Source organism: Aspergillus clavatus, genomic scaffold (genome assembly GCF_000002715.2).
Source record: "Aspergillus clavatus NRRL 1 1099423829805 genomic scaffold, whole genome shotgun sequence".
Lineage (NCBI taxonomy): Eukaryota > Fungi > Ascomycota > Eurotiomycetes > Eurotiales > Aspergillaceae > Aspergillus > Aspergillus clavatus.
In genome coordinates, this window is record NW_001517094.1 from 4011481 (window position 1) to 4036249 (window position 24769).

The 24769-nt window shown below is 52.8% G+C and overlaps 6 protein-coding genes across 6 annotated transcripts, besides 28 other annotated features; 4 read left to right on the plus strand and 2 right to left on the minus strand.

Annotated features, from left to right (window-relative positions):
* The first annotated feature begins 2078 nt into the window (after positions 1-2078).
* Positions 2079-2103: a microsatellite.
* Positions 2104-2116: 13 nt separating this feature from the next.
* Positions 2117-2149: a microsatellite.
* Positions 2122-2148: a microsatellite.
* A 166-nt stretch (positions 2150-2315) lies between the features above and the next one.
* Positions 2316-2342: a microsatellite.
* Positions 2343-2467: 125 nt separating this feature from the next.
* Positions 2468-2499: a microsatellite.
* Positions 2471-2498: a microsatellite.
* An 82-nt stretch (positions 2500-2581) lies between the features above and the next one.
* Positions 2582-2608: a microsatellite.
* A 1871-nt stretch (positions 2609-4479) lies between these two features.
* Positions 4480-4710, minus strand: ACLA_031440 (uncharacterized protein; the record flags this gene model as incomplete). Its single annotated transcript, XM_001269836.1, has 1 exon — positions 4480-4710. The coding sequence occupies one exon, from the start codon at positions 4708-4710 to the stop codon at positions 4480-4482; it is 231 nt and encodes a 76-aa protein (XP_001269837.1).
* Positions 4711-5445: 735 nt separating this feature from the next.
* Positions 5446-5475: a microsatellite.
* A 109-nt stretch (positions 5476-5584) lies between these two features.
* Positions 5585-5607: a microsatellite.
* Positions 5608-9216: 3609 nt separating this feature from the next.
* Positions 9217-9260: a microsatellite.
* Positions 9217-9261: a microsatellite.
* Positions 9262-9404: 143 nt separating this feature from the next.
* Positions 9405-9441: a microsatellite.
* Positions 9405-9446: a microsatellite.
* A 348-nt stretch (positions 9447-9794) lies between these two features.
* Positions 9795-10595, plus strand: ACLA_031450 (6-phosphogluconolactonase; the record flags this gene model as incomplete). Its single annotated transcript, XM_001269837.1, has 1 exon — positions 9795-10595. The coding sequence occupies one exon, from the start codon at positions 9795-9797 to the stop codon at positions 10593-10595; it is 801 nt and encodes a 266-aa protein (XP_001269838.1).
* A 638-nt stretch (positions 10596-11233) lies between these two features.
* Positions 11234-13055, plus strand: ACLA_031460 (uncharacterized protein; the record flags this gene model as incomplete). Its single annotated transcript, XM_001269838.1, has 2 exons — positions 11234-11281; positions 11361-13055. 2 exons carry the CDS (start codon positions 11234-11236, stop codon positions 13053-13055), a joined length of 1743 nt encoding a protein of 580 aa, XP_001269839.1.
* Positions 11444-11467: a microsatellite.
* An 896-nt stretch (positions 13056-13951) lies between the features above and the next one.
* Positions 13952-13988: a microsatellite.
* Positions 13955-13987: a microsatellite.
* A 6-nt stretch (positions 13989-13994) lies between the features above and the next one.
* Positions 13995-14024: a microsatellite.
* A 131-nt stretch (positions 14025-14155) lies between these two features.
* Positions 14156-14180: a microsatellite.
* A 313-nt stretch (positions 14181-14493) lies between these two features.
* Positions 14494-14523: a microsatellite.
* Positions 14524-14692: 169 nt separating this feature from the next.
* Positions 14693-14718: a microsatellite.
* Positions 14693-14724: a microsatellite.
* A 341-nt stretch (positions 14725-15065) lies between these two features.
* Positions 15066-15086: a microsatellite.
* Positions 15087-15298: 212 nt separating this feature from the next.
* Positions 15299-15331: a microsatellite.
* Positions 15332-15412: 81 nt separating this feature from the next.
* Positions 15413-15433: a microsatellite.
* Positions 15434-15463: 30 nt separating this feature from the next.
* Positions 15464-15487: a microsatellite.
* A 12-nt stretch (positions 15488-15499) lies between these two features.
* ACLA_031470 (WD repeat-containing protein) lies at positions 15500-19046 on the plus strand (the record flags this gene model as incomplete). Its single annotated transcript, XM_001269839.1, has 4 exons — positions 15500-15657; positions 15738-18505; positions 18579-18835; positions 18918-19046. The coding sequence occupies 4 exons, from the start codon at positions 15500-15502 to the stop codon at positions 19044-19046; spliced, it is 3312 nt and encodes a 1103-aa protein (XP_001269840.1).
* A 776-nt stretch (positions 19047-19822) lies between these two features.
* ACLA_031480 (putative MYND domain protein) lies at positions 19823-21622 on the plus strand (the record flags this gene model as incomplete). The annotated part of the gene is made up of 1 exon (XM_001269840.1): positions 19823-21622. The coding sequence occupies one exon, from the start codon at positions 19823-19825 to the stop codon at positions 21620-21622; it is 1800 nt and encodes a 599-aa protein (XP_001269841.1).
* Positions 20066-20121: a microsatellite.
* Positions 20087-20122: a microsatellite.
* Positions 21088-21114: a microsatellite.
* A 312-nt stretch (positions 21623-21934) lies between the features above and the next one.
* Positions 21935-24565, minus strand: ACLA_031490 (putative cell cycle control protein (Cwf22); the record flags this gene model as incomplete). The annotated part of the gene is made up of 1 exon (XM_001269841.1): positions 21935-24565. One exon carries the CDS (start codon positions 24563-24565, stop codon positions 21935-21937), a length of 2631 nt encoding a protein of 876 aa, XP_001269842.1.
* Positions 24566-24769: the final 204 nt, after the last annotated feature.

Consider the following 24769-nt stretch of genomic DNA (forward strand, 5'->3'; position numbering starts at 1 on the left):
TTGCTTGCAGGTCGAGGGCTGAATGAAGGCTGTACGGATACCTGGGTCTGAGAGAGCGCCGAAGCAGGGTATCCCAGTTGACCACGTTGTTACGAGGAATACTGTGCTCAGTCGTAGTGTATCTACGAAGTCAGTCAATACCGTATGTGCAATTGTGCATCAGATCTTTGAGGCTGTTCAAGGCTCAGCTGAAGATGTGTCACTTGACTTGTCAGGGAGATCAAATTCTGGATCCTGGACGGCTCGAAGCTATTCTTCTAATCAGAGGCATGGAGCGAATAGCAGCTGGATCAATCAAATCTACGTCTGCACTTGATCTTTTTTTTTTTTTGTAGCAAGTGACATGGAGTCGCGCTGTTGGCTGGAGAAACAGAGAGAGAAGTAGTGCAGTGAAGACATCTTCCTATCCACAAACAAGAGACGATGTATGATAAGCAAATGCTCTGACTGTGCAGGGTGCACAACTGACAACCAGCCATTCCTCGAGATCCTTGTTGATACGCCGTTGTCATCTTCTTCTGAAACCAAAAGAGGAGAGAATATCTAATATATGAGTGGCTGAAAGATTGATCACTCCGGATCTCCCAATCTTGGGTGCTTCACATCAATAGCCTCATGCAGATCGATCAATAGACGCCTCCGTGGTGCTAAGCGAATCTTCTACTGGATAATCTGCAATTTCAGCCACCAAGGCTCCACCTCCCTTCAAGATTGGGTGTGCAGATCATGTCCTCGATTTGCGACTTTTTGAGTTCTGACTTTGAAGCTGATGGGTTTGCAAGGCGAATGGGGGTTTTAACATATATCTGATAGGGGCACGGCGATGTCGCCGTCAATCATCGGGATGACCTTGAGTACTCAGGCTGATCATCGTGAAGATGAGCTTGAGCTTGTTAACCTATTTTGGAGTGTGAAGCTTGGAAATACTTGAATGTTGTACTCTTCAATTGTTTTCCTGGCAATTTGAGATCGCCACAAACCGTGCCGTCCGCCCCAATCTAAATCCTCACCTAGGAGCCACCCCTGTAGGACTCAAAAAAAAGTGCACTTTTCAGATCCTCCTGTCCTCCCGTCAAAGATCACAAGAACATCAGGTGGATTCACTCGACCAGTGCTCCCCTGAGGATCTAACACTTCCTGCCGCTAGATCTCTTCAAGGGAGAGAAATACCCCTGAAGTCAATCACCCTGGCGGAACAAAACATCGGTCATGGTCAATGGGGGGGGGGGGGGTGGGCAAACAGAATGGTCAAGACGGAATCCCACCCACTGAGCTCACCGACAGCATCAATCTGCAACCCATTGCTCCTGCAGCGCTGAGATGAGATAAACATGGCAACGGGCGGTCCTCTCGACATCGGGGAGAAACGGTTACTGTGATCTGCGCCCTTTCATCGAAAGTAGTTCTGATGCTTCCCTGCCAATCTCTCGCACGCGGTCTTCCGTCTGCGCGAGCACAAAACACGCTTCCAGTCTTCTGTTCAAAACTGTCATGATGAAGGCCAATCTCGAATGTTGACAGCCATGTCCTGGTGAAAACAGCCCTCGCCCCCGCCCCCCACCACACTATGCATCCAATTTAAACATCTTCTCGGAGCCCTCCTCCCACACCTCCTTGCCGTCTTCGTTCTCACCAGCAAGTAGCCACACAATCGGCCTCAATACCGGTAACACTCGCGTGTCTATGCCCCTATGTATCCAGGAGCATCCTGGAGCGCGTAGACGGCAATGCGCAGCGTCTTCCGCCAGGAGTAGAGATGTTCGTTAGCCCCGATGTTTGATTCCAGGCTATCTTCGCTTCAAAAATCCCAGACTTGCGTCCAACTCTAAGTCAAAGCAGTCGATAGAGACCAGATTCATCCAGCGCGATAGACCTCCAGTCCTTTTTATTGCATGAGCAGGTCGAGAAACACGGAGTAGATATGAAGACAGATATCTCCTATCAGAACCCAATGCACGGCGTGACAGGACTGCACGGCAGAGCCGTGGATCGCATCATGCCCACCCACACCCACTCTACCAACCTACGTAGTATGTACAGGGTCAGGGGTCCTCATCATAATCGAATCGAAAATCGAGACCGAAACCGAAACCGAAACCGAAACTCCACGCCGCTGAAATGAAACAAAACAAAACAAAACAAAACAAAAAAGTCCTTTGCCGCGAAGCCCATCGCATCTCAGGTCCCTGACCCCCCCTTCCCAACCTTGCCAAGTAGTCAAGCCAGACAGCCAGGGGATAGATAGGTTAGATAGATAGCGAAAAATCAAGATGCTTTTCCTTAATCTCCAGAGTTTCAAAATCCCAAGACCCACTGTGGCAGTGGCAGTGGCAGTGGCAGTGGTAGTTGCATACCCCAATTCTCTCTAATCCCCCGCCTGACGATCAGCAATCGGCAATCAGCACAAATCGCGCGATTGCAAGCCGCGACGATCCTCAGCACGCCTGTACGACATAAAGGGGGCCCGGGGGGAGGAGGAGGAGGAGGAGGAGGAGGAGGGTGTGTATCACACGATAGTGAGCAAACCGAAGCCCTCGATCAATTATCGAGATGACATTCTTCAGGGCCTGCGGGTAGATAGTCCATCTATCTATCTATCTATCTATCTGGCTAGCTGGCTAGCTGACGATGACTAGGCTATGGCTATGGCTATGGGTATGGCTGGCTGGCTGGCACGAGCCGTGTTACTTATCTCGGATAACGTGACCGCGAGTGTGAGTATGCATTCCGCAAGGGGGGAGGGGGAGGGGGTGGCAAGTATGTACTCTGTACTCTGTCGACTGGGGGAAAAATACTCGGAATGGAGGGGTTTATGTCGTTGTCGGTGTCGGTGTTGTTATCTACCGGGGTTACGGTTACCCGGTTACCAAAACTAGTAGGTAAGGTTAAGCCAAGCTATATAGCATGCGTGCCCCTTGGAGTCGGAGTCGGAGTCAGAGTCGGAGGTGGGATGTACGCTTGCGACATTTGTGGGAATACAGACGGGCTGGTTTCCTAAGAACTATCTTTCTGCATTCTACGGAGTATAGGTACCTAGTCTGCTCATTTGACGATTCAGTGATAGACAGGGGAACGGGTGGGGAGGGTGGTGGAGCGGGATGGATCATATCATGTATCATATCGTGTATCAGACTGTGAAGAACCATTCACCATTAGGAGTGAACCCCCGTGAGCTCGAGATGCAGAAGGTGCAAGGTGAGGGGTAGAGTACTCCATACTAGTCTATACTGATCACCTGATTCACAAAATGTGTGCACTATGGACTGTGGCACAGACAGACACTGGAAGATCGTGATCAAGGGGGGCACCCGTTCGAGGGCTCGAGCTTGGGTTGATCTGAGGATGAACTATGAAGAAGGCAGGGGGTGGATAGGCTGGAGGTAGATACGGGATTATGGATATGGCTGCGGAAGCGCACATGGGTGCGGATTGCGGAATGGCTTGGGGCAGGGGAGGTGATTGGTGCTGACTGCTGATCGCTGTGCGGAAGGGGGAGGATTGGCGTTGCGATGGGCACGTCCGCGGCCCAGAGGATGTCTGCTATGATGCTATCTATATTCTATCGAGCCGCTGGGGGTGCTGAAATTAGGATATGGAATGGAATGTGGGGGTGGTTAGTAGCTAGTCAGCTAGACAACTAGGCAGCATGATACTTTGTCTTTCTCAGTTTATGCGTATTAGGTTTACTGCATAAGAGACAGATCGTGATGATCATATAGTGTGTATTGATGGCCAAGACAGCCTCTAGCTGAATAATGAAACATAGTGTAGCTGGTAACATGAAGAAGCCTTCTGGGTATTGTGGATGATGGAAAACAGGTCGCTAAAAGCTAGAGTGAGAATGCCATGAAAACTCCGCTAACTCATACATGAATAAACAAAGGAATGTTGATGTTGATGCAAAGGGTATAGTTTGTGGCGCCGGCGAGTTGGTGGAAATATTCCTCTCTTGTTCTTCAAGATCCTCACTGCCAACTGCGAGGTCATGGAGTGTCGACCATAAGCTCGCTGGCCAACAACCGGTGGTGCCAAGTAGCATAGTCAGACATAATGTGTAGTGAGTGTCGTAGGGCAACCGTTCTGAGCTTTCCCGATCAAAGCACAGAAGTCTGCCGCAAGAGCCCATGCAATAGGGGGGTTGGACACTGTTGTACTGAATCATCCCGGCTGACGGATCTCGCGCCCGCTCACTTGGAGCGTGGACCGTCGAGTCATGGTAGTATGGTGGTGGTGAGGTGTGTGTAAAGTCCAATGGTCAAAGGCGGCTGATCTGAGCGAACAACGAACAGAGAAGTATCACAGGGCTATGCCAGAACCCATCGTATCGCGCAGGGAGCACTGCTCGAGGTAGACGACCAAGAATGCATGTTCGAAAGGACGAGTATCCCGTTTCTTTCTTTTCTTTCGTACAGTCGTGATATACTTTCCGCTCCAAATGTCCTCCATTTTGTGTTGTTGTTTGATCCGAAACGAAGCTGTTCAGCGGATGAACCCGACCATGGATGCACAGCGGCTACAGTAGTAAGAGTTCATGCCGAACCGAACAACGCCGGGGGAGGATTCATTCTCGAGACTCATGGAGCGCTGGCAGCGAGAGCAGCGGACGATGTCGAAATTCATCGAGGCAGGTCCCGTTTCGGCGGATGAGGGTGAGACAGGTTTGGTGCTGCCGGAGGGTTGATGTTGAACCTGGACGGATGGGGAGCTCATTTTCACTCTTATACGGTCGAGAGGAGGAGAGAGCAAAGTAGAGCGGGTGGCGATAACAGACGGCAGTTGGTTGAGATATCTGGGATATGCGACCGACAAATCACAAACACCAGAAGGCCTAGATTTGAGATCTGAGACTTTTGGGAAGAGTGGAAGAAAACAGGGAATCCGAGACAATGCGAGGCGGAGAGATTAAGTTGTAGGTACGGAGTAGTGGAGTATTGGATGGATGGATAGATGTATGTATTGGATAAGCTTCGGGTTAAAGCAGGGTTTGCAGAAGGAATTCACTGAAAGATGAGGAGGCAGAGTGGGATGGTTTTTGTTGTAGGTGGGGGGGGAAATCAAGATAGAATTTCAGTGAATCCTTAAGCAACCCGAATGCTGTTTGGCAAATGTTGTTGAAAGAAGAAGAGTGAGGAGAGAGAGACAGAGAGAGGGATGGGAGAGGGAAAAGGGAGAAGTTGATTGTTCTGATGGGGAAGAGGTAGAAATACAAGTAAGTTAGTAGTAGTCGTCAAGACTCAAGAGGGCGCCAGGAGACTGGAGGGGAGGATAGTGGAAGTTATCTCCAGGCAGGTACTTAACTTAACTATATGTAGATAAATTGTGAGTAGAGAGTTCCACCGATCCAGCGCCAAGGGTTGCCCGTTGTTGGTGTTGTTCTTGTTGACTGTGATTCAAGGGTCAGATTGATCCACTCTTGGGCCTTTTTTTTTTATTTTTTTTTGGTATTTTTTCTTTTTCTTCTTCTTCTTCTTCTTCAAAACAACTAGTCTCTTTGACTAGCTAGAAACTAGGACAAAAGACAAAAAGAAATAGACTGGATGGTCTATCAAACAGAAGAATAATGCAAGTGTAGTGCAATCGAGTCAATAATAATAATAATAATAATAAGGCGAGGTAAGATGGAATGTGGATATGTTTCAGGCTGCTGTCATCCAAAATTCCATCGATCTGGAAGATGAACGTCCGATTGCTGACGATTTTATCCCTGGGATCGGAGGGGAAAAAAAAGGAAAAGATAGTGAACTAGAGAAAGAGTTATGCAGAAATGACGACGGTGATGATGTAGAGGGATCGCGTCAAGAGAGACTTAGGTACTAACTACTAATAAGATAGTGTTGCGCAGTTGACAGGGTATGCTGGAGGTACGGAGTACATAGTAGGGAATCCTAGAAAGCTTAGAGGGCCAACTAGCATATTATCATGAATTGATGACGAGACTCCTCTATGACCCAAAAAGCACACAATAACATTGACAGGTGCCTATCATGAGATGCCCTGAAACCCTGTCTAGTCACTACGAGTGGTGTCGCAGAACATGCCAGACGATTCACTGACTGGCTGCCACCCCCCCGAGTAACAAGAAATCGGACCAACCCGTCCGTAGTCAGTACCACCGAGGTAATCAGTCCTGGATTCTGGGGGCTCCCCCCTGCAACGGTTCACCCGCTAAATCTCACGATACGAAGCTCAAGTCACGCCATGGTCCAATCATAATGGTTTTTACAACCAAGGGTTGTGTCGTCATGACCAAGTTCACACTTGGATAGAGTCAACTTAGTCTACGGATACGTCTTCTTTAATCATCTATCCCCGTCAGCCACTTATTCAAGAGAATCTCAGTTCAAGCCACTAGAGAGGCCGGCAACCCTGCTAGTAAGGTAGTAGGTAGACACTAGACAGCAGCACGAGAAAGCTACTCGTCCTTAAGCATTTAGACTAGTCTGTCGACCTGAGAGTATATGCCTATATGGGTTATGCGTGACACTTGTAAATTTGTAATTTACACATGAAACAAACGGAAGAAACCCCCTAGTCTACATAGCAGGTTACTCTGGATCATTCGATTGGGGGGGGGGAGGAGTGATTTCAAAAGTCAAGAGTTAGACCCAAGAGTTGATGAAAGATATCGACTAGGTTCTCTCCATAGTTCAAGGAAATTGGCGGGACATGTGGCTTGACTGATCTCGTAACTGGCTGGCCGAGAGCCCGGCGAGTCGTTGACACTGACAGTTCATGCTAATGAAAGCTGGACGCCGAATGTTCCATGGTACAATCATTATGTGATCCTCCGCTAGTGCGGTGTGGGTTGGAAATATTTTTTCCTAAATGTAAGGCCGAAGTGTAGGGAGGTTCCATATCCTGAATTGAGTGGTTGTAACTATAGAGTCTGGGAGTATCTGTGTTGGATAATAGACATTCATTTGTATGGGGTAGAAGAAACCAACCCCGGTTGCTCCGTAACTACAGTATGTGAGAACAAAAATTGGGATGAACTGCAGCTGTACGGAGGTCTACTATGTATTTACTACTTAGGTAGCTACTTACAGTTTACTACGTCTACAGTCTTCAATCAACGTCCCCACTCCCAACTCCCAATCCACTCCCCGGCGTTTCAGAATTGCAGTCCGACTCGACCGGAGCTGGGCCACCAACACTTGGCTGGTTGAACAACCATCAAATCATATGAGTTCAGGGCTGACAGTGGCAAATCTCAATCAAAACAGATCCAGTAGTTACTAGATAGTTCAATTTCTCGTTCTTGAGGCATTGTCTATCTATAAACTAGTCTATCTATGGTCTATCAAACTATCGCACTGTCGCACTCGTACATTGTGATTCTCCATTTACTGAAAAGGCAGAACCCGGGGTTTGGGCCCGTTTATGGAGTACCACTATGGACCCTGGCCTTACTCAATTCAGGAAGAGCTCTGTTCTCCGGAGTACTTTTGCCAGTTTGCCTCATTCCCACTGAAGCCTGAGGCAGTAGGCACTGGACTAGTGCCTAGTAGGCTAGTGGACGCCTGCAGGTCTGACTCTGATCATTATATCAGTTAAGCGACTTAGAGTTAGAAATGCGACGGTTGTGAGACTAGTTCAATAGCAGATAGGGATCGTGCTCGAACTATTCTACTAGATGCTCAAGGTCACATTACTATTCTTTCTGACTAGGGGCTGAGAGACAAGGCAAACAAGGCTATCGTGGTGATCATTATGTGGAGGAAAGGATGCTGAGATTGATGAAGACTCAAGACTCAAGAGAGCAGAGGGATAGTGATAAGCTATAGGAGATTCCCAAGTCAACTGTATAAGGGTTTGCTCATTCAGTGTCAGCATCTCTCACCGTTAACGTTAAGTCTGATTCCAGTGTCCACAGGCAGAAGCACCCTGTCCCGGCTGCATGGAACTGTGCCGATGTCTCCGTGCTGAACCCACATACTGCTCGTCTCCCCAGAGTCAACAAAGTCAGCATAACGAGACCATGAACAGCTGTCCATTTACCATTATCCCGTCTGATATGGAAAAATCCGCAATGAAAAAATAACGACAAATCTCACAGAGGCGGGACGATGCCATCCAGCTCACGAACCATCGAGGCGCCAAATGACTTAAAACTCCCCATTGAGCCTGTGTATAGTGTATACGCAATTCTCCCACGCAACCTTTTTATTATTATTATTTTTTTTTTCCGCAAGGGTGCATGAGACCAACTTCCCGTCCTGCATCTACGCCCGCCGCTAGATAGACGCCACGAGGGGGATTTTGTGATGTCGCTCCACGCTCGCTTGCCAAATTCAAAAATGGCTAAAAGGGCCATAGCTAGACTATTCTTAGCCTACAGAACGGAGTCACTTACGGGCACAAGTGCTCCGTTCCAACCGGGGGGGTGAAATTCCAGAGAGAAGCAATATTTTTTTTTTCTTTCTCCACAGTGACTAGCAAAATATAGGATGCAATGGACGCAGTGAAGGCAGCAGTTTGGCTGCAGATGGTGCTGCAAGATGTTGTCATGGTATGCACATTGCACACCTTGAGAGGTGCAAAATGGCAGCGATGCAGGAGGACGAAAAAGTACTCCGTAAGTGGACATTGTTGTTGATGTCGATGTCAGTGGATAGGTGGTCTTAAAGGGGGGGATGACAACCAATAGTTCAGGGCAATCTGCTGTGACCAGAACAGATCAGCACTGGGGGGGGGAACAGTTCTTCTTCGGGATTATTATTATTCTCGGTGGAGTCTCCAGCGCTGAAGAGTAAAGACTACCTAGATAGAGAGTCTGTCTGAGTCTGCAGTGAACAAGAGTCGGGGTGTTCCGCGTGTTAAAACTGGGAAATTTCTTGATTTTGGAGGGTGCGATGCTGCGGTGACATCATCGCACATGGATCGAAATTACATTGCATTCACTATTGGCACTGTCAGTTTGGCAGACTCGTCATCTGCCCGCGGTCAGAGATTAACCGGTCCTCCTACTGAGAGATGTTAAGCTCAAATTCAGAGTAGTGCTGAAAGTAGGAAAAAAAAGAGGGAACAGAAAGAGAAGAAAGAGGCGAGGGAAAGGGCAGGAAAAGGAACTCTATATATACGATTTTTACTGCTCTACTTTTAATTGATATCAGCTCAGATCGGATGAAGGGTCAAGTCAATGCTCGTGGATGGTGGTGGTTTCCCCTGGAATCATGACGACGTCATGGAAGCTGTCCGAAGAAGTCAATACTCTGGAGTAGTAGTAGTAGTAGTAGTAGTAGTAGTAGTAGTAGTAGTAGTTTACTAGCTAGAAAGAATACTAACAGTAGGTAGTAGATAGTGGTGGTAGGTAGGTAGGAGATACCCAGAGTCAATTACTCAATATCGGTGGATTCTTCCCCTTCGACTAACTATTATTCCCATTTACAACAACAACAACAACAACTACTACTACTACTACTACTACTACTAATTACTACTATTACAACGAGCGGTTTGAAGCTCATTCCGACCACCTAGTAACTAACCCGATCTCCAAGGGGGAAAGAAGAATCTGACTGCACGCCATCCCCCTCGATACTACTAATCAGTCTTCGGTGGAAATTGACACGGAGGCCCTGCCCCGCTATTATTGTTGTACGTAGTACACACTACACACAGCACTTACCCCGCCAAGTCGCAGTGCGCAACTTGACCGATTTTCCGCCAGCGACCATTCCTTTCCCTTCTCTCACCAAGTATCACAAAGTACATCTCCTTTCGGGCGGCTGCAACGTATCCTTGATCCTACGAACCGTTTACGCACTTTGTCCCTAGCGAAGCTTTTACCAACCATGACCGGCCCCTCGCCCAATCTCTACAGCTACCCGAACACTGGCGCTTTGGCCCAGCAGCTGAGGGCCTATGTGCTCCGGTGTCAGAACTCCGCTCTAGAACGTCATGATACTTTTCGGGTTGCGATCTCCGGTGGCTCGCTCCCTGCTGTTCTTGCCGAGGGTCTTCTAGCCCTCGGGAACGGGTCGCCAGAAGACACCCCCCAGTTCTCCAAGTGGGACATTTTCTTCGCGGACGAGCGCGCTGTCCCTCTCGACCACGAAGACAGCAACTATCGTTTGCTCCAGGATGAGCTGATCAACAAGATCCCCGCCGAACAGGGCGCCCCCAAGGTGCATCCCATCGATGCCGACCATGTCAACGACGATGACCCGCAGGAGCTGGCGGATCTGTACCAGGAGGAGCTGATGCGCTCGTTTGCTGCCAAGGACAGTGTGAAGCTGCCCGTCTTCGATCTCATTCTGCTCGGCTGTGGTCCCGACGGCCACACCTGCAGTCTGTTCCCCGGACACGAACTGTTGCGCGAGAAGGATGCCTGGGTGGCTGCCGAGGCCAACTCGCCCAAGCTCCCACCAAAGCGCATCACTCTGACCCTGCCTGTTGTCACGCACGCCGTCCACATCGCGTTCGTCGCCACTGGTGCCGGCAAGAAGGAGATCCTGAAGCAGATTTTCGACGCGGAGGAGGGACGGGACCTCCCCTCGGCGCTTGTCAACCAGGGCGCTGGGGACAAGGTGAGCTGGTTCACCGACCATGCGGCTATTGAGGGAGTGTCGTTCCCCAAACGCGGAAGCTTGTAAGCAGTGGGAAAGTTGTCTGTCCAGGCGGGACGATTATCTATCACCATCACCGGTCTTTTGAGCTTTCCTCTCTTGGCGTTACAACCTAGACCTGGGAATACGGAGACATCGACTTGAAGGATTAGGTTTATCCTTACTAGATATCTCCTATATCCAATTGTGTGGAGTGGTTGGTTTGACCTGGAACTCGGATTGTCGAAAAGTTGGGCCGAAAAAAGAGAGTCGGCAGAGAGTGGTCTAGAGGCTCAGAGGCCATGCTCCTACGACTTGTACACACAATCAGATAATAATGAAGAAATGACGGATTAATTTTTACCAATATCAGTAGTACCCAAATGCTGTTGTAGTTTCAACTGAAACTATCTACATAACATTAGTTGCTGACTTGGACGATCACGATGATCACCGCCAAGCCGTACGTAGCTAGCTGTGTTTGGTGTTGATCTATCTCCTCCGTACACTCCGCACGACGAGCTCCAATCCTCCACAAACAGCACGTCATCAACATAACCACCAGCCCGAATTATCCCTCGTCTCATCTCTCATCCCGCTCGAGCACCTCGCTCTCACTCCCCCCCCCCTCCAAATCCACCCCGACCGAGGCACAAGACAACACACAACACACAGCATAGCCAACAATGCCCATCCCAACCCGCTCCCTCTCCCTCCGCGAACCAAGTAAACAGGTAAAGTCTGGTCGCTCCCCTTCCCCTTACCCATCCCCATCCTCCTAGTCACATACACCTTGGAAAAGAAAAAAGATAGGGCCCTAACCCCCCATCCAAGCCCAGCAGATACACAACCACAGCCACAACCACAGTCACAGGACCAGGACGCATACCCAAACCCGCCAACGCCGACGCCAACGCCGACTACATCCCTCCCCCGGCCGCGCAGGACGCCTCGAATCGCCGGAAAAGTCTCCTCCCGCAGCGGAGTCTCGGGCGCGAATATGACGCGCCCCGGTTGAGGCCGCCGCAACAGCAACAGCAACAGCAGGAGAACCGGCGCCGGGAGGCAGGGGTGCCGGTTAAGGAATTGCAGCCCCAGCCGCAGAAGGCTCTGGTGGAAAAAGGGTTGGTGGAAAATACGACGAGGCGGCGGAGTTTGATGATGAGGCCCGGACCGGGCCTGAGGCTGACGCCGAGTCCGTTAAAGATGGGTAGTACGAGCACTACGGTTGGAAGTACGGCGACGACTACAAGTACGGCGGGTGTAGGCACAGACACAGCAACGAGAAAACCCCCCGTCCCCACGACGCCCAAGAGCGCGACCTTCGCGCCGCGCTCTGCATCCCCGCGGAAGCGGGATCTCGCGCCCGCGTCGCCGAGGAAGGTCGCGGCGGATACCTCGATGCCGCCGCCGCCGCGGCCGAATCGGTCGGCGTCGCTGAGGCAGCCGTTGGTGGCTGGGTCGGGGACGGGGACCGGGATAGTGGGGGTGAAGGGCCATGTGCGGCACCGGAGCCAGGTGATTGCGCTGTCGACGGGCCAGACGAGGCGGAGTGAGTCGCAGTCGTCTGGGTCGGTAACTGGGTCGACGGCGACGGCGACGGGTAGTCGAGGGACGCAGTTTACGACGTACCAGCAGCAGTTTTCGCCGAAGAAGGTGGGGAAGCCGTCTTCGGGTACGGGGATGGGGACGCCGGCAGAAGAAAGTGCTTTGCTACCCGCGACGTGGCCGGAGATTGCGACGCTGCAGACGGAGCTTCTACAGTTGAGTTTATTGCACTCGACTTCGGTGCAGCGGACGGTGCAGGCGGAGGCCGAGTCGCAGGCACAGCTACGGGCTACGTATGGGGCGGTCGCGAAACGGTATCGCGCGATGGTGGGCCAGGAGAAGAACAGCCAGCGGATGCTGAATGGGCTGGCGCTGGATCAGTGGCTGGCGTATGCAAAGGAGCACAACGGTCGCCAGGGGTTCGCTGCGCAGATCCAGGTGTTTTCGCAGGTGGTGCAGGAGGTCTGCGATCTGACGGATGCCCGGGACGGGCGTTATACACGGCTTGTACAGGCGTTTGAGGACTGGTATGATAAATCTCAGGCGATCGAAAGCATGCGGCTACACTGTCAGCCGGGGGATTCGAGCCATCTGGTGTTCATTGATCCGCTGGGTCCCGCGTGGAAGGACGAGGTCTATGCGATGATGATGAAGCTGGAACAATGCGCGCGGCAGCTGCAGAGCCTGGACATCCTGGGGTACGCAGAGCTAGCAGCTACGACGATGGGCGAGTCTGCGCTGCTCCGGGCGGCCCGGGGACTGGACGACATGCTCACCTCGATGGTGGAGGAGCTCCGGACGATACGTAGGATGGAGACGGCGGTCGTAAAGTCGGAGAGGCAGTGGGTTAGTCAGCTCACGGGGGAGTTGACGGCCACCCACACCCACACCCACACCCATGCACGCGAGGCGAGGGGCCCGCGGGCTGGAATGTGGAGAACTGCGCTGTTCGGCTGTTGAGGTCATAGACGCAAGTGGTGAACCATTGATTCTGGATGGATCGTACTATGTTCTGAGGATCTTCTACCGTGGTCGAACTTGTACCCTGCCGAGGGGTGATTGCTGCAATCTGCAGTCGTTGAATCTTCCGACACACAGTCGATAGGAAGAGGGGAAACAAAAAGCACGAAATTTCGACGCTAGCCAGCACATCATCCACCAGAAAGGGAGAACCCGGGAGAGAAAGGGGGGTTTGGGAGGGAAGTGCGAAGTGCCAATCGTCTAATGGCAAACCAGCGCGATACATCAGACTCCAGACTGATGGAGATGTCTATCTATCGGATTTCGAGCAGGGCGACCGGTAGGAATCATGCAGGGAATCAGAGTTTCACAAATGACACTTTTTTTTTCTCTCCCTCTCTCTCTCTCTATCTAAAGGAGCAAGTGTCATTGACCAGGGACGAGGCACACGCATATCAGGATCCGGCCATGATTTGATCCCACCTGGCCTGGCGCATTCTTTGGGAGGATGCTGATGGGGATGAGAGTCTGATCCTGTCCCCCCATAGTGATCCTCCCTTTTTTCCCCCTTCACAGCTTTTTCTTTTATCTCTTATTCGTTTCTTTTATTTTTATTTTTTTTATCTGGGTGATTTTCTCTTGCCAATGGTCTAGATGGCAAAGTAAATCCTGCTCGGTTGCAACGAGCCGCGGGTTGATATTTGGACGGGCTGTGCTGTGCCTTGGTTTGAACGAAAGCACACTCTGTCTTCGACACAATTCCGGTCGATCATTGACCTTACTTGGACTTGGGGACTCCATGCAGGTTTCTGACCTGGACTTCTGGAACAGCAGTCGAGTCAGGAGTCAGGACTTGTCGATATGACACCAGCCCACGAACCAGCATCCTCGGTATGTTCCTTTTTTTTCTTTTCTTTTCTTTTCTTTTCTTTTTATTGTGTCTCAACTGCGGAGTCTCAACTGCGGAGTCCCAAGACCTCTTTTCCCATCCATCCTTTTCGATTCAGAAATGGCGAAATCCGGATTTTAATCCTGCGAGATGGAAGGTTGATGAAATGATGAGCGGAGGATGACTGAGCTGACTTCATGTTTGCCACGATAGTCAAGTCAAGTCAAATCAAATCATCGGTTGAGTATGGTTCTTGGGGAGGCATGAGAACAAGAACAAGGACAAGAGATGAGATGTGTGGTGGGGATGAGTACATAGATACAAATGGAGAGTTCTTCTTCTGCTACTAATAATTGCAGAATAACGTAGACTACTATCCGTAGACTCTAGACTACTCAGACTACTACTACTACTAGTCTAGATGTTGGCCAAACTGTTAAAACTGACAGGTGAGAGACTGCGTGACTGACTAAGCGCAGCAGTGCCGTCATTGATCATCGGCTCCGACTCGGATGTCACATTGAAGAAGTAAGTAGAAGTCTTATTGAAGATGAGAATGAGAGGATGAGAATGAAGAGGAAGATCAGCTGAAGCAAAGCAGACAATCTTCATCAATTATTATCATGATCATCCAAGCACGATGCAATAATATACACCAGCTAACCTAAGTATAGTACCTAGTAGTAAGTAGTAAGTGCGCCTAACCAACCGGGGTCTGGACGCAAGCAAGCAAGCAGAACTAATGCTGTCTCTCTCTCTCTCTCTCTCTCTCTCTTTTTCCTCAGTCTTCTCTCGATGAACCACGATCTATGAGTTCTGGACCCAGGTCTGCGAGGGGATTGATTTGATGGATCTGGCTTGGTCCATAAGGTTGTCAGTCCCCTCTTTGCATCGTCCTCTATCTCTCTTCTTTCTTCTCTTCTTTTCTACCTCTCTTTTCTCCTCTCTTCTCTTCTTTCCCTCTCCTCCGCTTCACCACCGGCACCATCACTATCACCCCATCTCGCTCTTGGATCGATCGATCAGCGGTACCTGGGGGTAAGCTCCATCTGATCTTGCCTCTTGCTTTCTCTTGAACTATTCCCCCCCCCCAGATTGTTCTTTGTTCTTGGCTTCCTCCACTCTCTCTCTCTCTCTCTCTCATTTTCTTCGGCTCCGACTTAGTGTTTCTTGTTCTTGTATCGCTGTCTCTTCACCTGCTTGGTGTTCCTGGCCCCTGGAGGCTCTGAACTGACGTCACTGTTCAGCACCCAACACAAAAAAAAAAAAGAGAGAGAGAAAAAAAAGCGACCCCCAAAAAGAATCCGCCAACACGGCACGAAAGTTCTTCGCTGGGGTATAAAATCCTAAGGGTAAAAAAAAAAAAAAAAAAAAAGGAGAAAAAAAAGCCATGATCCGAACACCGGGAGATTGATTGCATTCCCACTCCCATTCCCTCCCCTCCCTCGTCCGCCTCTTCCTAGACAGCAAAAAAAAAAAAAAAAAAAAACACTGAACTAAGAGCTTCTGATCAACACCCCCCCCGTCCCTCCCCCGTCCCTCCCTCTCGGTTGTCATGAAGAACTCGTTGTATGATCGTATCTGGCGTCGGGAGTCGGGTGATGCGTCGCACTCGGCTAGTATTCGTGGCGTCTATGGTTCTAAGGAATGGGTGGATGATCTGGACATTGTCAATGAGCTCGGGGGCCACACGGGCTGTGTCAATGCGCTATGGTAGGTTTGCTTCTATCCTCATGCAAGGTCATTGTCGCGAGTTCCCTTTTTTTTTTCGCTGATTAGTCTCGGCGCCGTAGTTGGTCGCGGTCTGGTCAGCTGCTGGCCTCGGGTTCCGACGATTTACATCTCAACATCTATTCCTACCAGCCGGAGTCTTCTTCCGCACCCTTTGCGCTCAACACCACCGTCTATACCGGCCACAAGGCGAATATTTTCTCCGTCAAGTTTATGCCGCACTCCAATGACCGCACGCTGGTGACCTGCGCCGGCGACTCGCAGGTGCGCGTCTTCGACATCGAGCATTCTGCCAGGAGTAATGTCGCCGCCACGTCCGCCTTCTCGGCCTCGTCCCGGAGTCGGCGCTTCAACAACTTCTTCAGCAATGCGCGCTATCTGAATGAGACCAACACCAACGCCCGAGTGTACCGAAGCCATGCGGACCGCGTCAAGCGCATCGTCACCGAGTCGTCGCCCTACCTTTTTCTCACCTGCTCCGAGGATGGCGAGGTGCGCCAGTGGGATTTGCGCCAGCCATCGTCCGCCTATCCGCAGCCGCGTGGAGGACAGGGCTTCATGGCGTACCGGCCGGGATTGGAGCACGACGATTCGAATGTCCCGCCGCCGCTGATCTCGTACAAACGGTGTTGTCTCGACCTCAACACCATCTCCTGCTCGCCAAGTCAACCGCACTACATCGCGCTGGGCGGCGCGCATCTGCACTGCTTCCTGCATGACAGGCGCATGCTCGGGCGGGATCTGCTCGCCGAAAAGGGTCAGCCCGGGAGCTACCCCGATCTCGGGAACCAGCACCAACAGGAGCTGATGGGACAGGCCACGCGATGTGTCCGGAGATTTGCTCCCAGTGGCAAGAGACGAATGCACCCGCAGGACAATGGCCATATCACCGCCTGTAAGATCAGCGACGCCAATCCGAACGAGATGGTCGCCAGCTGGTCGGGAGATCACATCTACAGTTTTGATCTGATTCGAAGCCCCGATGCCCTCGATGCAGCAGCCTCAACCGGTGACAAATCCGCGCAGGGAAGTCCTGGTTCGCGGAAGCGCCGCGGTTCCAAGAACAGGAAGCGCAAGCGAACAAAGGGGGCGTCGCTGTCCTCCCAGTCCAGTGGCCACCGACATTCCTCCCGGCGCCGCTCCGCGGGAAACAACGGCGACAGCGAGCTGGCGTTCAGAGTGCGCTATGGTAATGGCGAGATGGAGGATCTTCCGTTTCCTTCGCTGTCCGAGACCGTGTCCGATGCCCCGCCGCAGAGCGTTCTGGAACAGGCGCATTATTCCGTACTCAACGAGGCGCAGCGACTTAGCATGCGGATCGCCAAAGGACTGGTCAAACTGCGCAAGGCCCTCTTCTCCTTGGAAGTGTCAGTGCGCGAAGCCACCGAGTCTTCGGCCGACTCGGGTTTGACCCCGTACACGGAATCTTTCTCGACTGCACTAACCCATGCAGCGGAGTACTTGCCCCAGATGAGCGAGATCATGCGGACATGGAGATACCCTCTGGATCCGAGCCCAGAAACTGTGGACTTCCAACAGTCCCTGCGGTGGAACCGCGAAACCGCCTGGCGGTTCGTGCAGGCCGCTGGGACGGTGGCCCGGTTCTTAGGAGGTGAGATCCGAAGCTCTTCCGAGGATGAGACTGCGCCAATGAACCTCTTCCGGCAGATTGTCCCCGCGCCCGGCGAGAGCAATGTAATTGGAACAAAAGAGCAGTTTGGATACGACTTCGTCAAAGCCATTTTGCTGTTCTTTGAAGGGGGGAGGGGCGCAGTATTGGCCGGTTTCAAGACCAACGCTTTCCAGCGCCGCAATTCGCCGCGGTGTCCGATCCCCGAAGCAGCCGACGACAGCGCCATTGAGTCAGTCCTGATCCCCTACCTCCAGAGTCTGGCGGGCGACTTCCCTGTGGTGAACGTGGACGCCTCGCGATTCGAACATGACAGTTCCCGCGTCTTGTTTCAGACACAGCACGCCGCCGTTGTCGCCTTTGCAAACGCTTTGAGGTTGCCCCTTGAGGACTTGGGCGATGCCGCAGCCAGAGTCAACGGTCACAACGGGCCGGACACTGCTCATGTGCAGGCCCTGGACCGCGCTTCGTCCATGCGATTCTGGGTCCTGAAGGTCGCAAGAGGCGTTTTAATGGAGACCGGCACTGGGGTCAATTATGCTTTTGTGAATCGGGCCTTTGGTGGCTTGCGCACCGAGATCGCAGATGGGTCGGACAGCGAGCTTGGGCAGGAGAGATTACAGGACGAGGTGGACGGCAGTGTTGACGAAGAGTCGGTGCAGGATGTCCGCCTGGTGGTGCCTGGCTCCTCGGTGAACGGCAATCATGGACGACCCGGGAATGGCAGAAGGTCTGGGCTGGGGGCAGCTTCAACGAACGGAGGGACCGAGGCCAGCGACGATAGCTTTCTTGACCGCCAAAGTACAGATATGGGTAGCAACGACGAACCTGACGAGTCCGCAGAAGACGAAGACGAAGACGAAGAGGATGACGACGACTCGGACATGGATCTGGGAGGGCTATCCGATGTCGATGACGACGAGGATGAGGATGAGGCCGAGGAGCGACTAATCAACCGATACGGATTCCGGCGGACGCGCAGAGAGGATGTGGAGCTCGACGTGCCTTGTTCCTCGCATTCTCGAGTATACCGGGGCCATTGCAACATCAAAACCGTCAAAGATGTCAATTACTTTGGGCTTAACGATGAATACGTGATGAGCGGCAGTGACTCGGGCCACATCTTCATCTGGGATCGCAAAACAACCGATCTTGTCAATATACTCGAGGCGGATAGCGACGTTGTCAACGTTGTGCAGGGTATGCTTTTCTTGCGCAAAATCTGCCATTTTATCTATGGCATGATATGACATGGGACTCACTCTTACTGCAGGACATCCATATGAGCCCACCATTGCCGCCTCTGGGATAGATAACACCATCAAGATCTTCTCGCCTGACCGCTATTCGCAGGAGAATGCTCGCCGCGGCATTAATATCCTGGACCCCGACAACCCGGCAAACACGCTCGGTTCGAACGTCGCTGGCATCGGCGGGTTGAAGAGCCGCAAGCGGATCCATGACAGTTATCGGATCATGAGCCAAAACGACGTCGATCGCCAAGGGGGCATGAGCGAGGCGCACATTACTGTAAGTGGTGTTCCCCCCCCCCCCCCCTCCCTCTTAATCTCATTCAAAGATCCTCAGCAGTGTCTAATATCATCCCTTGCAGAGGAGTATGCTAGCCCAGCTTGCTGCAACCTTGCGACAGCGACAAACCCACGGCGGCGAAGGAGTGGTAGACGGCGCAGGCGAGGGCGCGACCATCGTCCTAGACGAGAATTGCAGTGTAAGTTTCTGATCAATTCCAGCGATCGCGGCTTTTACCGCCTTACTAACCATCTTTCTTTCCCCCCCCCACAGGTGATGTGAGCCGGGATCCGCGGGGCGTCGGCGGAATCATAAAAGTGCGGCGTCGGAAGGCGATATGGAGCTTGGGTATGGTATGGGACGTTATCTTCCTTCCATTCTTCGGTGTCATTATTATTATTATTATCATGGAACTCAAGTTGCCAAACGTCGGAATATATATCGATCGGTGAGGAAAGTTTCCCGTCCTGGTGCGGTGTATGTAGCCTAGCTGGGTTAATTGGTAGTGTGACTGCAACATACTGAGACCATCGCACGGTCGGAATTGTTATATCTGACTGGAGACTGGAAGAACATCATAAATCCTCCCGTAAGGTCCATCAAGGAAAGTGAAGCGATGTAATTGCACTTGATCGAGAGTCAATCATCACTCAAATCATTCATTCCTGATAATTTTTGCTGAACAGTGTTATCGCCACGTGATGATAGGCGTGCTACCCCGCGTTTCCTTTTCCTTTTTTTTTTTTTTTTTTATCTGAAGCCTCAAGTCAGTCTCAAGTCAACGTTCTACAAGGAGTCCGGAAGGTCGAATCATGCATTGATCCCGAATATAACCATCGCAAGTCCATCCGTCCATATACCGTCCACCAATCCGGTACCTGCGCCATACCCCTCACCCTCCTTCAGTAGTAATAACCAACACCGAAATTCCCCTCACAGCTCTCACCCTCCTACCCAGCGAAGTCATACGGCGATACCACCACCACCATGGACCACGCCCTCCTCCAAGACCGCGCCTCCACAACCACAACCCTCCACTCCGACCCGCACAACCCACACCTCTACCTCGCGCGCGGCCGCATCCACGCCCGTCTCGGCTTCCCCGATCTCGCGTCCGCGGACGCCTACCGCGCGCTCTCGCTGCTCGAGGCCGTGGTTGAGCCGGAGGGGTGCGAGTTTCATGCGCGGAGACGGATTGCCGAGGTCGAGGCTGAGGCTAATACCTCTGCAGATGCAGACGCCGACAACGATGATGAAGATGAAGATGAAGATGAAGATGAAGATGAAGGACAGTTCGAGGCGCTGACGCAGGACGAGTACGATGCGCTGATCGGCCCGGTGTACGAGCTGCTGGTGTGCAGTCTGGTGCGCTGCGGCTGCTACCGCGACGCGTATGAGTTCTGTGTGCGCGGGCTGGCGGTGCTGGGCGATGTGGGTGGCGGATCCGCGGAGGAGGCGGTGCGTGGGTTGAAGGGGTTGCTGGCGGGGATTGTGAGGGTTTATGTGGCGAAGCGGGGAGATACAAATGGTGGTGTGAATGGGGATGTGGATGTGGACGTGGATCCGAGTGTGCTGAATGCGCAGGGCTTTGCGAGGCGTGTGCTGTACCCGTGGAACACGCACGAGCCGGACCGCAAGGCGCCCGAGACGCTGGCGTTGCTGAATGAGAGGTTGAAGGAGGTGGCGCCGAAGTGCGAGGTGCGGGCTGTTGCGCTGCCGGCGCTGCATGGGACGGCCACGAGCACGACGGAGGCGGTTGCGGCTGCTGCGGAGGCAGAGGCAGACGCAGACGCAGAAGTCTCCGTGCAGCTCGGCCTCTTCGCCAAAGAGGACATCGCCCCCGGGGAAATCCTCCTCCGCGAATCCTCGCTCCTCACGGCCACGAACCGCCTGCACGATGACCTCTGCGACGCCTGCAACGCGCCCCTGCCGGACCTCTCGGCCGCCGCGCCCCCCGTCGCCTGCGCCGGCTGCGACGACACCATCTTCTGCAGCCAGCAGTGCCACGACCACGCGCAAGCTGTCTACCACGGCGCCGTGTGCGGCCTCATGGAGAACCTCGAGTCCATCGGCAAGGACATCCCCGACCCCAAGGATAAAGCAGACTATCTGTATCTCCTGCTCCTGGGCCGCGCGCTCGCCATGGCCGCAACGCAGGACGTGCACCCGCTCGAGCTCCCCGAGATCAAGTACATCTGGGGCGACTTCCACGACCTTGACCTCAACACCTCCCCCAACCCGGACACTGATCCCACCAACACCAGCACCAACACCAGCACCGCTGCCACTGCCGCCGCCGTAGCAACCCTCCCCTTCTCCTTCCAACTAAACATCCTCCAGCCCATGCGCCTCCTTGAGGAAATGGAGATCGACCCCTACGCGCACCTCGCCCGCTACGACACCTGGGTGCTGAACACCCTGTACGCGAAATTCCGCGGCACCGCGTCCGGCCGCCTGTCCACCTGGGACGGCGGGCCGGAGCTCTGCGCCGTGCATCCGCTATGGTGTCTGGCGAACCACTCGTGCGACCCCAATGTGCGCTGGGAATGGGGCGGGGAGATCACGTTCCGGGCGCGGACGGTGGACGAGCGGGCGGTTTGGAAGGGTGGCGAGTCGGCGCCGGCGGGGAAGAGAAAGGGGGCGGGGATTAAGGCGGACGAGGAGATTTTGAATCATTATTGTGATATTGGGCTGAGTGTGAAGGAGCGGAGGGAGTGGGCGCGGGGCGCGCTGGGGGGGCTGTGTCAGTGTGAGAGGTGTGTTTGGGAGGCGGCGAGGGAGGGTTAGTGATGGGATATAGATGATGGTACATAGAGAGAGAGAGAGAGAGGGAGTTGGTGGCTGTGATGTTCTCAGCGTGGACCAAGGATAGATACCCTATAGATGAATAGTTTGTCATGTTCGCATGCTTACTATTATAAAAGCGTACGCGTAAATTCAGATGGATGGTAAGAAACTGGTATTTGCCCATTTCTCCACGAAATTGAAAACCACGGAATATAGATACACCTTTACAACCGTTGGACCATCCTATGACCATATCGAAGAAAACAGATTACCAACTTATTGCCCATCTCTAATAGCAGGCCTGCCTTCGCCTCATAGGTAATCGGAGGCACGACCCCGACGGGGTGGAGTCCGGGATGGAGATCTGCGCTTATTGTATCCGCGAGCAGGAGGTGGAGATGCTGAGACTGAGCTCGAGTTTCTCCTCCTTCGAGCAGGTCGAGGGCTCGGGGAGCGCGATATGGAATCGTCACGGGGACGACGGCCGGGAGGCGGACGTCGAGGAGGAGAGCGAGATGCTGAGATACCCCTTTCAACGCGTCGACGAGGAGGCGAAAGAGACTGCGAGGAGTAGCGTTTGCCACGTGCGCCTTTTGCCTGCGTCCGAGGAGGTGGAGTGACCGAGCGAGAGGGGGATCTGGAGTAACTACGGTCTCTGCGGCTGTGCGAGCCGCGTCTGCGCGGCGGTGTGACGGAGCGGGAAGGGGAACGTGAATCGGACGATTTATCACGTACCCTTCGAGGAGGGGTGCGAGAAACCGACGATCTGCGACGACCTGGAGGCGAGCGTGACCGACTATACGAAATCGAGCGGCGTCGAGACTTCGAGACCGGGGATCTCGACCAAGAACTGTAGCTGGGGGTATAGCTCCTTCCGCGCGACGATCCCGACACTGATCTCGAGTAAGATCTGCCTCGACTGACAGATCGAGCACGGCCACGGCTCCGCGAAGGGGATCGTGAGTATGATCGCGAGCGCGAGCCGGTGCATGTGGAGCACGTAGAATGGGAACTGACAGACTCCGAGTCGGACTCTGCAGCGCGCGCAGGCAATGCAGGAACGGTAGGTTTTGGAAGATTCTGTAAATGCTCCCGCATGTCTTCGGTCAGAACACCAAACCCAATACTTGTGAAGTAATTGATCGAGAAGCGGGTATGCCGCGGGTTGTCCAAGGGGAAGAGACCCTCGAAGCTGGGGCGCAGAATCTCGTCCCTCATGCGCTCCTTCAACTTGGGTAGGCCAAGGTGCTCTCCTAGATCCTGGAATAGAATCTTGATGAAAATACGACTGCTCGATGTCGTTTCATCCTCATTCAGGTGGACAATGGACAAGACATGCCAGCCGATGGCGTCTGTGCTCAGCATATGGCCGAAGAAACGCGCGATATTACGTAGACGATTGGTCTCAAACCGATGGATGGTGTCGTAATATTTGGCAAATGCTGCTTCAAAGAGATCGGACCACATACGGTTGATCTTCGCGAACCGTTCACCAATCAATCCATAGAACTTCGAGTATGTTCGCTCCTGGGAACAGCACTCAATGATCATGGAAGGAAGCTCTGGCTCCAGGCCAGGCGGCAATGAGATCTTCATGAGTTTGTGGCAACATTCTTCAAAGTCGATGCTAGACATGATTGTCAAGTAGATGGTTCGCCGGAGGTTGACGAGATCTGTGTTGCTTTGATCCTTGATCTCCATCTGGCGTTCTTCAGCCTCCTCCTCGTCCGAGCTCTCATCTGTCTCATCCTCGTCCTCTTCATCATCACTACCCTCCCCGAGGATTTCGGCCTTGAGCTTCTTGTAGGCCTCTTCGTGTTCCTCCCACTGAGGATCGAACTTGAAGACGTTGAGCCCGTCCTGCGTTTCAATCTCATCATCCAGGCCGATGCGGTGAGTAATCTGATCCTCTTCCTCGACCAGATCAAGCTCCTCCTTGACAGCTGGATTATCCTTGTACCTGTCCTTACGCACTTGGAACAGAACTTCGATCATATATTGTACTCGTTTGTCGATATCGGCTTCGTGAAGGATGTTCCTGAATTGATCAAATACCGCCAAAGCGATAGGACCACTCATTTCCTCCAAATGCTGGCCAACCTCTCTTGTCAGACCGACCGCGATTTCAACACTGTCATCGGTAGGCTTGTGGAGCAGGAGGAGAAGGATCTGAGCGGCAAGCATTTCGTGGGCAACTTGCTGGTTGCACAAATGCGCGATGAAGGTAGTAGACGAGATACAGACGGCTTTGTCGTTTCGCTTGAACGCTTTCCGAAACTGAACAATCAGGCGGTTAAGAAGCAGTTCTCCGACCTGCGGTAACTTTGTGTTGACAATGGCTGCCATTGCAGCGTAGATCGGAGTAAATGGCAAACTCGCCGCTTGCGCTTTCATAATGCTTCTGCAGAACAGACCTCGTCCGCGAACCAAATTCTCCCCAAAGAGCTCGGGCACGATGAACTTGATGTTGGACACGTTGACCTTGTTGATGAGACCGTTGATGGACTTTTTCAAAGCTTCCCAAGCCATGCGCTGGTATTCCTTGCTGGTCTTATCCGTGATCTGCGCCTGGAGAGCGCGCAGCCGGGCAGGCGGAATGTATGTACCTCCAGAGCGCATGTTCAAAAGCTTTTCATATTCAGCTTTGGCTGCAGCTTGCTTCTCCTCCTCCGTCATCGGTTTCCGCGCAGCTTCCTGCTTCTCATGCTGACGTAGACGCTCCGCGAGCTGGCGTTCTCGTTCAACCGCGCGCTCCGGGTCGATACGCGGCGCACCCTCATCCTCCTTCAGCGAGTCGCCGGGTGGCGAGCGACGACGATTAGGGGAAGGGGAACGAGATGGAGGAGAGCGTTTTCGTGATGCTGAAGGCTGTGGAGAGTACGAGATGCCTGGAGGAGGTGTAGGCACGCGAACAGCGGACTGCAACACAGCAGAGTCCGTCATCACTGCGATGTGGCTGAAACTACCCCGGAGTTTCTAGAATTGATCATCAACTCGAGAGTTGAGATACAATTTGGTGTTCCAACAAAGTCCCTTCAGCCAGACGTGAGGCGGCGAAGGGAGGAAAGTCTTAGCGTCGATTATCATCACGTGATGGAAAAGGAGCCAAGCTGGCCTGGACTGTGTTTGGCAAAGAGAAGTACTATC